The sequence below is a fragment of the Miscanthus floridulus genome, chromosome 6 (genome assembly GCF_019320115.1).
Source record: "Miscanthus floridulus cultivar M001 chromosome 6, ASM1932011v1, whole genome shotgun sequence".
NCBI classification, from domain to species: Eukaryota; Viridiplantae; Streptophyta; class Magnoliopsida; order Poales; family Poaceae; genus Miscanthus; species Miscanthus floridulus.
The window spans coordinates 114,008,983-114,026,172 of record NC_089585.1 but is presented as its reverse complement, the minus strand read 5'-3'; the positions used below and the strand labels follow the sequence as shown (position 1 = coordinate 114,026,172).

The 17,190-nt window shown below is 45.2% G+C and overlaps 1 protein-coding gene across 1 annotated transcript; it reads right to left on the bottom strand.

The window, feature by feature from the left end:
• Positions 1 to 25: 25 nt before the first annotated feature.
• Positions 26 to 7,248, bottom strand: LOC136459127 (universal stress protein PHOS34-like). Its single transcript, XM_066459029.1, has 2 exons — positions 6,263 to 7,248; positions 26 to 501 (listed from the first exon to the last, which is right to left on the bottom strand). The coding sequence occupies exons 1-2, from the start codon at positions 7,035 to 7,037 to the stop codon at positions 494 to 496; spliced, it is 783 nt and encodes a 260-aa protein (XP_066315126.1). The 5' UTR covers positions 7,038 to 7,248; the 3' UTR covers positions 26 to 493.
• Between the last annotated feature and the right edge of the window lie 9,942 nt (positions 7,249 to 17,190).

Sequence of the window (17,190 nt, the reverse complement as noted above, 5' to 3'; positions counted from 1 at the left end):
CTGATGATTTTAACAGAAAAAAATGTCCAGCTAAGCAATTATTCTATCCAATATCGGAGGAGTAATAAATACAGAAAAGTAGCGGTTCTCCATTAACAAGTATCCAATACAGTAAACAGGCTGAATAGAGCAGATGATACCGTGTAGATTGCTACCATTTGAGAACATAAAGCTCATCACCGGCTCCGCAAAACAAGACAGGAGAGCCCAGCCCCCAGCATAAGCATCTGCAATACAGCTTCTACCCACGGGAAGAGTACATGGTGTCGAGTGTCGACGACATAAACATCTCACAAGCAAACCAACAAAGACTCCGATGATCTAGGACTCCGATATGAAACTCAAACGGGAAGCAGCTAGCTGATCATGATACGCAGTTGATATACAGAACCAAAGATAAACAGCCGGTCCCATCTTCCAGATACACAGGATCGCCTCACTACAATACAAGCCTCATGTTTTCCTCGTTCTCCAGCTGCTTGCGGCCATTACCTCAGTTTTCTGCATCCACAGATACAGTGGAATCAGAATCAAGCAAGCAACATATGTCAAGAAGTCGATTTCCACACCACAAAAGTTGGATAGCAGGCTGATTATGAGGTTCAAGAAAGCAAAGATTGGCATACGACGAAGTGACTGGTCATGTTTTTGTCAATTGTCAAATAGGGGCACCCAACATGCAAGACATGAGAGCAAATGAATATATGCTCCATCAAACTAGATGAAATAACAAGCAAACACAGTGCTAATGCAGCGATACTGTTTTTGCAAAATCGAGTTAAAATATGGCATCATAGAACATCGGCACCAGTATTCTACTCAAACATTTTTTTTTTCTCAAAGAATATTCAAAAGGCAACTGCATATGAAATGTGTTTTATTCTCTGATGGAAAACTGCATATGAACAACAAATAGATGTACACAAGGACCAAAGCATTTTTGTATCTCAAACTATCATCAGTAAGTTGCCAACACTCAGAAACAAGTAGGACAATTCTATCCCAAACTGAAGGACCTAGCACATCATACAGTTCAATCGTGTAGGGAAAATATCCCTGTCTTGTTTTTTTTTAATCTTTTGTTACAATTTTCTGCAACCAAGGACATGTTAAACTCCCTGTACCTACTGTCACAAGTTGCCCACAAGCTAAGAATAAAAAAATGGTGATGGCAACAGGGCCAACAAACCAATAAGGCCCCTAGTCCAGATCCATTTGTTCCAAACAACTTCCAAGTAAGAAGAATAGCTTGTGTTCTTGAGCTAGCAGACAACAGTAACTATATCCACAGCATGGTTACTTATAAATGAAAAATAAGATGATAAAATGGTATGCTTCAATCAATAATATGTGGATGATCTGTAGTTTGAAGCGGTTTAATGACAATGTTGGTTCTCATTTAATGCAACTAGGGAGAAGTAACAACATGAGAGGATGAAAGTAACAGAGTAGTAACACCAAGGCAATAAGAGAAGTGAGGATGGCATGATAACAGCATGGCAGTAGCAATACGGAGGACCCTTGTCAGGGCATAAGAATAAACAGAAAAAAGGAGGGGGCCGATACCACCATAGAAGTGACACAAATACTCTAGATGCGTAAAGGATTAGAGAGGCGGACAATCAAGATAATTTTTAACCAGCGTTTCAAAGGTGTCGCCTAGGCGTCCAGCGGACCCAGCACTCGCCTGGACGCCTAGCCGCCTTTTAAACACTGTTTTTAACAACAACAACAACAACAACAAAGCCTTTAAGTCCCAAACAAGTTGGGGTAGGCTAGAGTTGAAACCCAGCAGAAGCAATCCAGGTCCAGGCACGTGAATAGCTGTTTTTTCAAGTACTCCTATCTAAGGCTAAGTCTTTAAGTATATTCCATCCTTTCAAGTCTCCTTTTATTGCCTCTACCCAAGTCAACTTCGGTCTTCCTTTGCCGCTCTTCACGTTACTATCCTGGCTTAGGATTCCACTACGCACCGGTGCCTCTGGAGGTCTCCGTTGGACATGTCCAAACCATCTCAACCGGTGCTGAACAAACTTTACTTCAATTGGTACTACCCCTAATCTATCACGTATATCATCGTTCCGAACTCGATCCCTTCTTGTATGACCGCAAATCCAACGCAACATACGTATTTCCGCAACACTTATCTGTTGAACATGTCGTCTTTTCGTAGGCCAACATTCTGCACCATACAACATAGCAGGTCTAATCACCGTTCTATAAAACTTACCTTTTAGCTTCTGTGGTACCTTTTTGTCACATAGGACACCAGATGCTTGGCGCCACTTCATCCACTCTGCTTTGATTCTATGGCTAACATCTTCATCAATATTCCCGTCTCTGTAGCATTGATTCTAAACATCGAAAGGTATCCTTCCTAGGCACTACTTGACCTTCCAAACTAATATCTTCCTACTCCCGAGTAGTAGTGCCGAAGTCACATATCATATACTCAGTTTTAGTTCTGCTGAGTCTAAAACCTTTGAACTCCAAAGTCTCCCGCCATAACTCCAGTTTCTGATTAACTCCTGTCCGACTTTCATCAACTAGCACTACATCGTCCGCGAAAAGCATACACCAAGGGATGTCCCCTTGTATGTCCCTTGTGACCTCATCCATCACCAAGGCAAACAGATAAGGGCTCAAAGCTAACCCTTGATGTAGTCCTATCCTAATCGGGAAGTCATCCGTGTCTCCATCACTTGTTCGAACACTAGTCACAACATTGATGTACATGTCCTTAATGAGCCCGACGTACTTCGTTGGGACTTTATGTTTGCCCAAAGCCCACCACATAACATTCCTTGGTATTTTGTCATAAGCCTTCTCCAAGTCAATAAAAACCATGTGTAGGTCCTTCTTCTCCCTATACCGCTCCATAACTTGTCTTATTAAGAAAATTGCTTCCATAGTTGACCTACCGTGCATGAAACCAAATTGGTTCATAGAGACCCGCGTTATTGCTCTCAAGCGATGCTCGATAACTCTCCCATAGCTTCATAGTATGGCTCATCAACTTAATTCCCCGATAATTAGTATAATAACTTTGAATATCCCCTTTATTCTTGTAGATCGATACCAATATACTTCTCCTCCACTCGTCAAGCATCTTGTTCGATCAAAAAATATGACTGAATAGCTTGGTTAGCCATACTATAGCTATGTCCCCGAGGCATCTCCACACCTCGATTGGCATACCATCCAGTCCCATCGCCTTACCTCCTTTCATCCTTTTCAACGCCTCTCTGACCTCAAATTCTTGGATTCTCTACACAAAGCGCCTATTGGTGTCATCAAAAGAGTCATACAACTGAAAGGTTGTGTCCGTATTCTCACCATTAAACAATTTATGAAAATACTCTTGCCATCGATGTCGGATCTCATCCAACTTCACCAAGAGATGCTCCATTTCATCCTTAATGCACTTAACTTGGTTGAAGTCTCTTTTCTCTCACGAACCCTAGCCATCCTATAAATGTCCTTCTCTCCTTCCTTCGTACCCAAATGTTGGTAAAGATCCTCTTACGCTCTACCCTTTGCCATACTTACAGTTCGCTTTGCAGTCTTCTTTGCTACCTTGTACTTCTCTATGTTGTCCACACTCCTGTCATGATACAAGCGTCTATAGCATTCTTTCTTCTCCTTAATAGCCCTTTGGACTTCCTCGTTCGACCACCAAGTATCTTTAGCCTCGCCTCCACTTCCTTTGGTTACTCCACACACCTCTGAGGCCACCTTCCGGATGTTGGTTGCCATCTTCTCCCACATGTTGTTTATGTCATCTTCTTCCTTCCAAAAGCCTACTTTGATAACCCTTCCCCTGAATACCCCTGGCGTCTCCTCTTTTAGTTTCCATCACTTTGTTCTTTCAATCTTAGCTTGTTTATCCCTACGGGCACGCACCTGAAAACGAAAGTCTGCCACCAAAAGCTTATGTTGAGAAACAACACACTCCCCTGGTATCACCTTGCAACCCAAGCATGCTCGTTTGTCCTTTCTTCTTGCGAGGACAAAGTCAATCTGGCTAGAGCGTTGTCCGCTACTGAAGGTCACTAGATGAGATTCTCTCTTTCTAAAGAAAGTGTTAGCTATCATCAGGTCAAAAGCTACCGTGAAGTCTAGAACTTCCTCCCCCTCCTTATTCCTACTACCATACCTAAAACCTCCATGAACTGCCTCGAAACCTGCGCTTGTAGTACCTACATGCCCATTAAGATCTCCTATAAAAAGCTTCTCACTACTAGGTACAGCTCTAATCAGGCCATCTAAGTCTTCCCAGAACTATCTCTTAGCACTCTCATCGAGGCCTACTTGGGGGGCATACGCACTAATCACGTTCAAGATCATATCACCAATGACAAGCTTGACTAAGATAATCCTATCTCCTTGCCTTCTCACTCCCACCACACTATTCTTGAGGATTTTATCAATCAAAACTCTTACTCCATTTCTATTCGCGACTGTCCCTGTGTACCAAAGCTTGAAACATGTATTGTCCACCTCCTTCGCCTTCTGACCCTTCCATTTAGTCTCTTGAACGCATAATATATTTACACGCCTCCTAGTCGCGGTATCAACTAATTCTCATAACTTACCTGTAAGCGACCCTACATTCCAACTACCTAAACGGATCCTAGTTGGTTCGACTAGCTTCCTTACCCTTCACACCCGTCGACTCAGATGTGAAGACTCTTGCTCATTTTTCACTACACCCGGGCGCCGATGTAGCGCGCCACTAAGGATGCGACGACCCGATCCTTGCTCACTTGACACCGTGCCCAGATCGCGACACGGCGCGTCACGGGGGTGACGACCTGTCCCTTGCTCATTTAACACCATACCCGGGTTCCGATATGGCGCGTCACTAAGAGGGTTACGCCCCAACGGTTTTCTTTCGGGTTTCATCTCCATTAGAATGGCTAGATTTAACGTTGGCTCGCCACGCCTATCACAACCCCCCTCTTTTACCGGGGCTTGGGACCTACTATGTTGAGACAACTGTTTTTAATAAGAAAAAAAATATTCTAGATTTCTGAAGTACGCGATGTTTTTAAATGTCTGTGTCGCTAGGCAAAACCTTCCAAACAAGCAAACACTTTGAAGTGGAAAACCCTCCACGAAGGTGGTAGTGAATAAACTTCTGCTTTAGTGACAACCTTAAATGTGTGACAGATTAGACCTAAGAAAAAGAGAGACTAATTTTAAGCAGGCAGTCTTGAACTAGTTTGATTAAATTGCAAAGCAAGCTAAGTAGCTATGTGCAACTTTGGCAAAGCATCTGAGCTACTGGAGTTATTGTCCCATGATGCAAATTTTCCCTATTTATTCAACTGGAAAGCATAGTCTACCATTCTGATTTATGATAAACTTCTACAGTGAGTATTGAACTATTAAAAATTTAAAATAAAATAGCGATTTATCAATCAGCCTATACACTCATAAAAAAAGTAACTAGAGATGTAACACGCCCAACTCTTGCCAGCCCTGCCACACGCAACTAATAATATAGCTATTGACATTATAATTCTGTCTGGCAAGGTTCAGTGTTTGCTTAATATCTGCAAAATTGTTGTTCACTTGAATATAAATTTTGTGTGCTTACTCTAAACACGTTAAAATCATATCTGAGCAAATATTTCCTCAATCTTTCAATGTACACTATCCAGCATAACCAACTTAGCACATCAGCTTTTTATAGCAACATACACAGGAAAATTGCATTGCATATTTTTGCATTAAACAAGGAATAAAAAAGCAATATCAACAGTGAAGATATGCAGTCTGCAGAAGCAGATGTATCTGCACCATACTTTCATGTACACTTGTAGCTTTGCCACTACGATGGTATTGTCCTGGTACAATTCTAAAAGAACCGGCAAACATGTAGCATTAAACAATATCAGTATTCTTAACAGTTTACAAGAGCCTGAAGCAAGTTAATTGATTTAACATAAACTAATTTGCCTGGCCAAAAAGATTTATGGGTCTTTAAATAAGCCTGAGGACAGTAGTACCATGAAACACACCACGCTATCAGGCTTGTCATTGACGCTAGAACTTTTACAAAAGATCAAAGATTAACAAATAACAAAATGACTGAAGGAAATTCCTTACCGAATCAACTATACTGTACTAACATTTGTCTTCCATATCAGAAAGTTATGTACTAAGACGTTGCATAAAACACTTCATTGCAAAATAGTCAATCAGCATTATTATTAAAGTGAAAACATAGAGTTATAAGAAAAGGAAAGAGGCAGACCTTTCTGCACCTCAGGGGCATCGTGATAAACAGGTTCGTCCTCTGGTACAGTGTGCAGCTCATCTGTCGCCCCTGCTGCATCTCCACCGGCACCTGCAGCATCATCAGGGTAGCGAACAACCACAACGGGGCATACACAGTGGTGTACGCAGTAATCACTGACACTCCCAAGCCTCCCCTTGCCGCCTTTCCGGGATGCCCCGAAACCGCGGCTCCCCATGATCATAGCGGAGAGGCCAAGGCGCTCAGCCTCGAGGCAGAGGCGCTCCTTCATGTCGTGGTCTTTAACGACGTGGATCTTGAAGGGGATCTGGGCGTCGACCAGCGGCTGCGCGAGGTCCTGCGCCTTGGTGGAGGTGAAGGCGTCGTAGTCCTCCTCCCGCTTCTTCTGCAGCTCCTCCTCGGAGGGGCCGCCCTCGACGGCGGCGGCGGCGGCGTCCTCGGCGGCGTCGGCCTCGTCAGCGACGGAGACCGGGATGGAGCCCCAGTCGGCGCCGTAGAGGACGGAGGTGGGGCGCACGTGCAGCAGCACGACGGCGTCCCCGGGGCGGAGGTAGTTCTGCACGGCCCACTTGACGGCGAAGGCGGACTCGTCGGAGAGATCGACGGCGATGGCGATGCGGCGGTGCGGGGAGGCCGGGTTGGTCCCGGCCAGCGAGGAGAAGAAGAAGCGCGGGGAGGAGGGCTGGATCGTGGCCGCCTGCGCCGCCGCCGAGAGCCGCACCGCCGCCGGGGCCGCGGGGGCGTCGGCGCCAGTGGAGGGGTTGGCCGCCATGGGGGTGGGTGAGTGGGTGGGAGGTGAGTCGTCGGAGGAACGGCGCGCTAGGGTTCTACCGCGTTTACTCTGATGATGAACAAGTGCTTGTTGTTTTTTGGGGAATTTTCGGTGGCGATTTGATCCGGGATGGAGACAAGAGGGGAGAGGGTTTTGGTTCAAATGGAATGGGCGAGACCGAGAGCGAGAGCAGCGTAGTGCGGGTGCTCCTAATCTTTGCAACAGCGAGGCTGATTTGGGGAAGAATGACTTGTCGTACACGTAGCAGTCTAGTGGTGCCCCACCGTCTGCTCCTTTTGTTTCGCTTTTTCTAATTCTAAATTCTAAATTTTTATTTGTAGCCCGTCCATCCGTGCGATGATTTTCAGTTGCTGCCTGACCAAAAGTCCAAAACCTGTTTCAGCTGTTCGGTTGTTCTTGTCTCGGTTTTGTTTCAGTTTGTTTTGGTTCTCTCACAGAATACTATTGAATCATCCAGTGCTTTGTGTACCAGCCGAACACCCTGAATCAAATGCCGAGTGCACGACTTTGGCAAGAATCAGCATGATTACTTTAGAATTTCCCTGCTAGGGCCTTGTTTAGATTGCAACTTTTTTCAACCTGATGAATAGTACCACTTTTGTCTTATTTAGCAAATATTGTCTAATCGTGGACCAACTAGGCTCAAAAGATTCATCTCGTGATTTCTAACTAAACTATGTAATTAGTTATTTTTTTTACCTACATTTAATACTCCATGCAAATGGCTAAAAATTGATGTGATGAAGAGAGAGTGAAAAAACTTGGAACTTTGATGGGATCTAAACAAGGCCTAGGGATACCTTCTGCTTGACAGCATGCTGGCAGCTGGTTAAGTCTCTCTCTTCTTTTTTTTTGAGAAACTGGCAGCTGGTTAACTGTTCTTAGCTTACCTTGCTGATAGTTTTCCTGGTGGGCGGTGGCGGTCCAGCCCAGGATCAAATGATATATGGCCCCGTTCCGGTCAATGCGCATAGGCCAATCCTGAGCGCACGACGTGGTTCTTAACCAAAGGTCGGCGTGGAAACGCATTGCCACATGGCCGCCCCCATTCGTTCGCCGCCGGTCCATAAGCGTAAGTAACTGTAGACTGCATCGAATGAAGAGGACTATTGACTCCCGACTCAACGAGACAATCCCGTCAACGGCGGTCCACAGTAGCCGTTGGAGGCGGAGGAGCCGTCGGCGTCACGTCCCGGTCACCCGGCGAACTGCCGTCTCCGCCCGCGCTCGCGTCGTACCAAAATCTCGCGTCATGTACGGCGCACCAAACTGGCAGGGAATGAATGGGGTGACGTGCGTGCGACGCGCGGGCGGTTGCAGCACTTGGTGCCGACGTCCCGTCCGGCTTTCTTCGATGAGGTTGACGATGATTCCGATCGTCTCTTTCCTTGCGAGTGGCGCCGTCCGGATATTCCTCCTGAATGTCCAAAGATTTTTCGTGTCGTGCTCGTGCGTGGTATCGCTCCATCCATCTGTATTAGCTGACCACTCTCGGTCATGGCTCGATAGTCTATAGTGTGCCTTGGTCAAGGCGGCAATAGTACGTCGGTTGGCCGGGATTCAAAGAACCCAGCACAAAAGGCCCTTCGCATTCTCTTTTTACCGGTTTACCCCGTGGATTCTGGATTGTGATCAGAATCTGCTCAAACTTTGGCATGGCATAAGCATACACGTCGCATGAAACATTTCCTAAACCTCCCAAAGAGCGAGACAATTCTTCTAGCTGCATCCATGCCGTTGGGCTACTGGTGATGGGAAACAATGCGATTTCCGTGTGCCAATGCGCCGTGACTCATGTTCTCCGATCCTACTCTACCGCTATATACAAACACGGTGTCCAAGTCCAACTACCTTCGCTTGGATGACCACTCGTTCGTGCACTTGCCTAACAGTAGGCAGCATCTGCTATGTCCTTCCCTAAAGAACAAAATGCTTTCAGCCCACAATAATAGGTCTACTTAGAAAAAGCATAAGATATGTTCATACTGGCCTGTTGGACCACTGTTCGCGCGCTTTACGCTTCGTGCATCTCTCTCTTCTCCATGCCACCAATATATGATGATGACATACCTTTTCTTTCCAACTTAGACCAGAACGTACTGAGAAGCTACTAGACCATTTTCTCCCCAAGGAAACTAAGGCTGGGTTTAGTCCAAAAATTTTTACCCCAAACTATCACATCGAATCTTGCGGCATATGCATGGAGTATTAAATATAGACGAAAAAAAACTAATTGCACATTTTGATTAGAAATCGCGAGACGAATGTTTTAAGACTAATTAGTGCATGATTAGCCATAAGTGCTACAGTAACTAACACGCGCTAATGATGAATTAATTAGGCTTAATAAATTCATCTCGCAGTTTCCAGGCGAGCTATGTAATTATTTTTTTATTAGTATCTAAAAACCCCTTCCAACATCCCCGAAACATTCGATGTGACATCAAAAACTTTCATTTCGCGAACTAAACACAGCCTAAATATGTATTAGATCCCTCTTCCTTATAACTTTCTCTAACATTCTGACAGCCCATTACACCTAAAGGGCAACTTCCATGGTGAACTCTAGATTAGTATTATATGTCACGTAGAGGAGATAGAAAGCAAAACACCTTTGAGCTAGCGGAAAGAAAGGACCTAAGCTCTTTACACGTACCAATGCATGAGAGACATAACTCCTCGATCTCTCTCTTGGCATGAGAGAGAATATATGACTGTCTACCTCTTGGCATGAGAGAGAATATATGAATAAAAAACATCTTAAATGTGGGATAATATATATGGGATGAGATGTCATCTAAAAGTCACTGCCCGACTCTTACTATTAAAGATTCCCTTATAGAAATGTACTCTCTTTGTCCTATAAAGGATGACAATATAGGATTTTATAGGACATGTTTAATGAGGCTAGTCTTAGTAAATAAGGGTTTCATGGACATTAAATAAACTAAAATAGTGTAGTTTCATGAAAGTTTAATGGGACGAAATGAATTTTATAAGGATGAAATTTGTCTACACTGTTTTTAACACGTGTGAGTCTTGGGAACTAGGACATAAACCCCCACTAAGACTAGACTGGTGAAGCAAAATGACTTAGATATCCCTCAAAATCAACGATGAATTTGCACCAATACACTGTCAATCAATGCTAAATAATGCTAAATTTTGTCCTTCCTGAGGTATTATTTTTTATATTAGGCTAATCTTCATGGGGCTTTCATGAGATTCTCATGAACATTAAATAAGCTAACATGGTATAGTGTAAATGAAGAGAGATGATAAATTTTCATGTGATGAAATGGGTTTCATGAGAATGAAACTTGTCTACACAATTTTTAACACATGGGAAGTCTTAGAAACGAAGACATAAAACCTCCACTAAAATTGACCTTATAAAGACCTATTTGTAGAGCATCTAGAAGTTTACACATTAATTTTTGAACAATCTATATATGTATATGTAATATATATTAAAAAGAAAAATTTTGTCTCTCACTTTTTCATGCTAGTCCATCCCCAGCATACTTTACTCTCCACAATCCAGATATCACTCTTGTTATCCACAAGTTTTCAATCCAAATCCAACTACATGGGATCACGTTTCGAACAACGTGCGTCTAGCCATAGTATGAAGTATAATTTCAAGAGCTTTAAAAAAGAGAGTCTAATTTCAAGACGTAATAGATAACGCAATCGTTGTATAAATCTATGAGAGACGAGCAACAAGTTGTACGTTTAGTTATAGGGCACAAACAAGTTTGCTATCACTACGCTAGATTTGCACATCACTGTCGGATTTGTGAGAACCGACAGTGATGTACCTTCACTGCTGGTTATGAGCTTAAAAATAAAAAAATGATTGGGGCTGGGCTAAAACCAGCAATGAAGAACCACATCACTACCGGTTTGTGGCTTGAACTGGCAATATTTTGGTGGCCACACATCACTGTCAGTTTAAGCCAAGAGCCAACAGTGATTAGGCTCTATCACTGTCGGTTCTAGCCAAGAACCGACGGTGATAAGCCTACAACACAAAAAGGCTGCAGCCGTCCTCTCCTTCCTCCTCTCTTTCATCCCGAGAACAGAGGCGCGCGTTTAGACCCTTCCCTCCATTGTTGCGGCTGCTCTTCACCATGAAGCTAGTGCTTGGATTTTGAAGAATAGCTTGATCTTTTTGCTTTAAGGTTAGTAACAAACATCCACTCCTTTGATTTTGTTGCTTAATTAGCTTTGTTTTGATGGCTACATTGCCTGATTCTCATTCTAGTTCTTTCTCTATTCTAGAGAGCACTTTTCCAATTGGACATTTGTGCAAGACTCAAATTATGGTGAATCCATCATCCAAACGGTTGGTGTCTATGAACACATTTAAATTCCTAGTTAATTATTCCATGGTGGTCAAGATCATCATTGTTAGTATGTGATGCTATAATTAGTTCTTAGAAGTAGAGTAGAATAGATGTTCTTCATTATTGCGCAATAATTTTTTTTACTACGATTTTCAATTTACAGGGCCAGGGCTACCAATTTCAATTTTTCAATAATTAGTGTACAATAATGTTTTCCAAAAATAGTACTTTCAAGCTACAATTGTTGTTCATGAAGCTCGATTTCTTATTAATTCTTTGTAATTATTGTCTCAGTATTTTTTTGTGCAGAGATGGATCGAGAGTGGATGCATCTGTCCTGAACGGACAAGCGGTACATGCATGGCGTCAGCCAGTATATCACCGATGCCAAAGCCCATGCAAAGATTGCAAGAATCATAGGAACTTTCGTCAAATTGAGTCTATACGATCGCACTTGATTATCAAGGGGTTCATGCCAAACTATACGATATGGACTATGCATGGTGAGGTTGGTGTGAATGTTCTATAGGAAAACGATGATGATGTAGACATGCCTGACATAGCCATCCACGATGCTGACGAGGAACCTGGTGTCAATATGGAACCTATGGCCATAGTTAATAATGTGTTTAGGAACACGCTAGCTGATGACACCGAGGATAACGATGGTATTTCTTAGCTGCTACATAATGTAGAGATCGGATGTCTTAATGAAACACAACTGAGAAAGCTAGAGAAAATGAGACAAGATGGCAAAACACCATTGTATAGGGATTGTCCAATGAACAAACTAGAAGCCGACATCATGCTGTTAGAGTTCAAATCGACAAACGGATTGAGCGATAAAGGCTTCAATCAGTTGTTAAGTATAATAAGGAAAATGCTCCCAGAAAAAATGAGTTGCCAGAAAAGACATACTTGACCAAGCAAATGATCTGCCCCATCGGCCTTGAGGTTAAAAAAATCCACGCGTGTTCCAATGATTGCATATTGTACCATGGAGAAAAATACAAAGACTTGGACAAGTGCCCCAAGTGTGAAGCTCCACGGTATAAGGAAGGGCCGTCAGATGAGGGTACCAAGACCAGATAAGGTCCTATAAAGGTCGTTTGGTATTTCCCTATAGCTCCCTAGGTGCATAGACTGTTTGCATGTGCAAAGTTAGCCAAGCTATTGTGCTGGCATGGTGAAGAGCGTAAGAAAGATACAATGATGAGGCACCCCGCCGATGGACATGACTAGAGGACTATCAATACTATGTTCTATAAGGACATAGGTGGAGAGGTAAGGCACCTTTGGCTTGCTTTGAGCATAGATGGGATGAATCCTTTCGACTAGGTTAGAAGCAATTATAGCACCTAGCCAGTGACGCTTTGTATATACAACCTTCCACCTTAGGTCGGTATGAAGTGGTCGTACATCCAGATGCCACTACTGATTCAAGGACCAAGATAACTTGGGAATGACATCAATGTGTTTCTGGAACCAGTGATCGATGAACTAGTGGAGATGATTGAAAAGGGTGTGCCGAATATTTGGGACGAGTACAAAAAGAAACATGTCATGATCAATGGAGTACTTATCGCTACAATCACCGACCTACCAGGTCGAGGTTCGTTGTTCAGAGAGAAGACAAAAGGTTATACTGGATGTGTCGAGTGCTTGGACGACACCGATGCGGTAAATCTACCAAATAACTCAAAGATAGTTTATATGGGACACCGTAGGTTCCTATATAAGGATCACCCTTACCGTAGGAACAGAAAAGATTTCAACGGTACTATTTTGAAACGCTTAGCTCCAAAATATTGAGATGGGCCTGCGATACTTCGAGAACTCAACAAACTAGAGGTTGTCCTTGGGAAGGGGAACAATGCAGTAGCAGCACCTGATGGGAGCGTTTGGAAGAAAAAAATCTGTATTCTGGAAACTACCTTATTGGCCATTTCTGAGTGTACGTCACTGTCTTAATCCCATGCACATCACTAAAAACGTGTGTGCTAACACTCTTAACACCTTGATGGACACCAGGGGTGTAACAACCCAAAAATCCACACACCAAAAATCACAACTACAAAATTTTTGTTGTTACCCCATGCAATGTTGAGTGACATCTGTAGGAGCCAACCCTAGGTGTTGCATTAGTTGTAACCCAACTAGACAATTTCATGAGCATGGCATGTTATTTGTTAAATATGTTTATTTAAATCCTAACAAATAAAATGTAGCATATATTGTTAATTCAAATGGTAATTTGGATTTCCATTTGCTTTATGTAATGCTTAACAACTTCTTTAAAGTAATAAACCATAAAGTAATTATTAATCAGACCAAAGAATAAATGCTTAAAAGAGAAAACTATTTCTATTCTTGTATAACAAAACTACACCTATTTTTGTTATACAAAATAGCTAAATAAAGTTCCTAAAATGTATAAGAGTGTTGTGGACTTCACATCTAATAATCCAATGGATGAGGTACACTAGTTTTGAATTCAAATTCCAAATCAAATTTGAATTCAAACAAAGAAGAAGAAAAATAAAACAGATAAAGAAAAGAAAGGGAGAAGGCCTCGGAGCTGGCTCGGCCTGCTCGGCCCGCAAGCCAGCCCTGCTTCGCGCGTAGGCTGGCCCAACTCGCACGACCAAGCGACTAGCCCAGCAAGCCAGCCCAGCATGCGCTCACGCCCGCGCGCCCGTCTGCCCCACCAGCTGCCGCTGCCACCGGACCCCACGCGTCAGCCACTCCCCGGCACAGTGTCTTCTTCCTCCCCACGCCGACACCTCCTCCGACCGAGTCCCAACCAAAATGACAGGTGTGGGCCCGGGGTCACGTGAATCACCTGTCCCTATCCCCTTGGCGCCGCGCCCATGCAACCCCTATGCCAACCACCCGCGCCCGCGATACCATCCGATGCCAACGGCGCATCGCCAGCCGTCCACCCCGTCCACCATGGATGAAGCTCGGACCCCAGGGCTATAAAGCGACGCCAGAGCGCCCTAGGGATTCCTCAGCCCATGACGCCGCCGCTCGGTGGCCCAATAGCCCGCACCGCACCGAGAGAAGAGGGCCGAGAAGGAATTCAGAAGAGGAGAGGTGAGCAGGGAGCTCGAAGACGCCGATCACCGAAGCCGGAGCACCACCCTAAGCACCTACCCCGACAATGTGCCTCGCCACCGCACCACCACCGAACGCCGCCAGCACCACTCGGTGAGTCCTTTGGCTGAGACCTCCTCCTAGCCCCTGGACGCCATAGCAGTGCATGCGCACGCCACGCTCACGACGTCGCCGTCATGGCGCGGCCACCACTTGCGCACTCGGCCGCCTCGCCGGACTAGGAAGTAGCCGTAGCACCACCGTGACACTCGGAGGATAGTCACGTAGACCGAGACCCCGATAGCTAGCCACAGCGCCTTGGCCATGAGCACCAGACCACCGGCCAGAGCTCCGCCGTGCACCACCACCGCGTGTGGACTCCGCCATGCCCTATGGTCGTCGTCGATGCTATACCCTGTCTCCCACTAGCCGTCTGAAAGGAAACGGGACACCAGGACCCTTGGAACAGCCCTGAGATGCCCCGCCGGCAAGCACCACCACGATCGAGCCACCGATCACCGTGGCCAACGCCCTAGGAAGCCCTGGCCACCACCTTGACCCCACCACCGTACACGCCGAGGCCTGGTGAAGCTTTTCCCCACCTCAATTGGACGCCAGTGCCGCTGTGGAAGCTCATCGGTGAGTGCACCACCGGCGAGAGCACGCCGGGGAAGGAAGCAGAGGAATCCTTCCTCTCCAGCCACACATGCCTGCACCCGGTGCACGTAGACTAAGCCAAAGGGAAGAAGGATAGACTCGGTCCATCGAAGACCCAGCCTACGGTCCATGGACCGTGAACACCAGTTCACCGTGAGCCATGCGGTGTGGGCCGAACCATGGATGAAGCCCAGTGGAGGCCCTTGGCTACGACATGGCAGCACCACAGCATGCCACGTGGTGGGCCAAAGCCTAGCCCGTATCTAGGCCCAACCGGCCCAGTTTGGACCCGGTCTGTGTTGACCGTTGACCGGTCAACATTGACCGATTGACCGGACCCACATGTCAGCGACATAGAGACTCTGGACCCACTTGTCAGTAGGTGACATCATGCTGACATCATGACGATGTCATGCAGGTCACACCTGTCAGTAACAAACACAGCCGAGGTGACGTCATGATGATGTCACGGTGACGTCAGCTACTGACGTCAGCAGCTCTGACCCACCTATCAGTGACTGTGATCCGTTGACCATTGACTCACCCGTTGACTTGATGTTGACTTTGACCGAACCCACAAGTCAGTGACCCAAGAGCCCTGGCCCCACCTGTCGGAACTGATGACGTTGAAGACGTCATGCTGACATCAGCAGGACCCCACTTGTCAGCTCGGAGTCGAGAGGATGACATCATGCTGATGTCATGTAGATGTCAGCATGCCACGTGGACCAGTCACAGTGTGACACGTGTCAGCCCTGAATGAATCAGCCTTAATTATTTTCAGAGATGATTTAAACTTCAGAAATTCATAACTAATTCATATGACCTCAGAAAAATACGAAACTAGGACCAAAATTCATCTAAAATCGAGCTTTACGCAATGAACCCATGTTTGAGTGCATTTGGCTCTTTTGAATTTTCATTGCTTCTTTATGCTATTCTATAAACGTCGCTAACGTGACTATAATTCTAATGTATGCAGACTCGGAGGAGAACCAGACGGACAAGGATCATGAGTACCGTGAGGAGTATGGAGACGACTACACTGAAGGTGCCACATGCCACCCAACCTCGTAGCACCTATTACGCATGGCTAATATAGAACTGCTATTGCTTTACTTTACTGTTATAATCATACTATGATAGGACTTGCATGGTAGTATGCTTACTTGATGGCCTCTACCTTGACGCAACCTTATCCCGGCATACCCTGCTATTAGGCTAGACACACGCTTACTGCTATATTTCATTTGCTTATACTTCTACTATGCTTATACTACATTAATGCATGGTGTTATCTGGGCTATGGGGAGAGTGCTACGTGTGTGACTTGGGTGTGTGGATGGTGAGGGTTGTGTCGACCAAGTTGGAGTATACGACGAGCCTAGAGCAAGTCTTGCCATGGGGTGCTACCTAGGCACCCCTAGAATGGATACCTATGGTGGGTAAATGGTATATGAGGTGGTCCTGGGTGTGAACCTGTGATGGGAGGAGCCCGGGATGGAGGTGCTGTGGTGGCACGATAAATGGAAACCCTGATGGAGACATTCTGGCTTGGTCATCCCTAAGGACTTACTAGTACTCAGATTCACCAAGAAGCCTTACGCACCACTCACCTTATATGGTGCAGGACGGCCAGACTACTTGGTAGGATATTGCCACTACTGCTAGGTTGATAGCGGATAGTGTAAGGAGGTACGGGGCATGGAGGATTTCCCCCACACCCTTTCGAGACTTCATGGAGACCTTGTTGACTCGGCTCATAACTCACAATTTTAGCCACCCCAGACTAGACTTGGGGTGTACCAGGGCTGAATGGTAGAGTGGCATTATCCTAGGCTAGCAAGCAGCTGGAATCAGCCCAGTTGACGACGGTCAGCGAAGAAGGCAGATCTTGTGGTCATGTAAAACCTCTGTAGAGTGTATGGTTGATCGATCGATATATGTGTCGACTTATCGGCTATGGACCTTTCATGGGTTTCGCTTAAACTAGATAAAGAAATGAGTCCTTCTCTTCTTCCCCCGTGAGA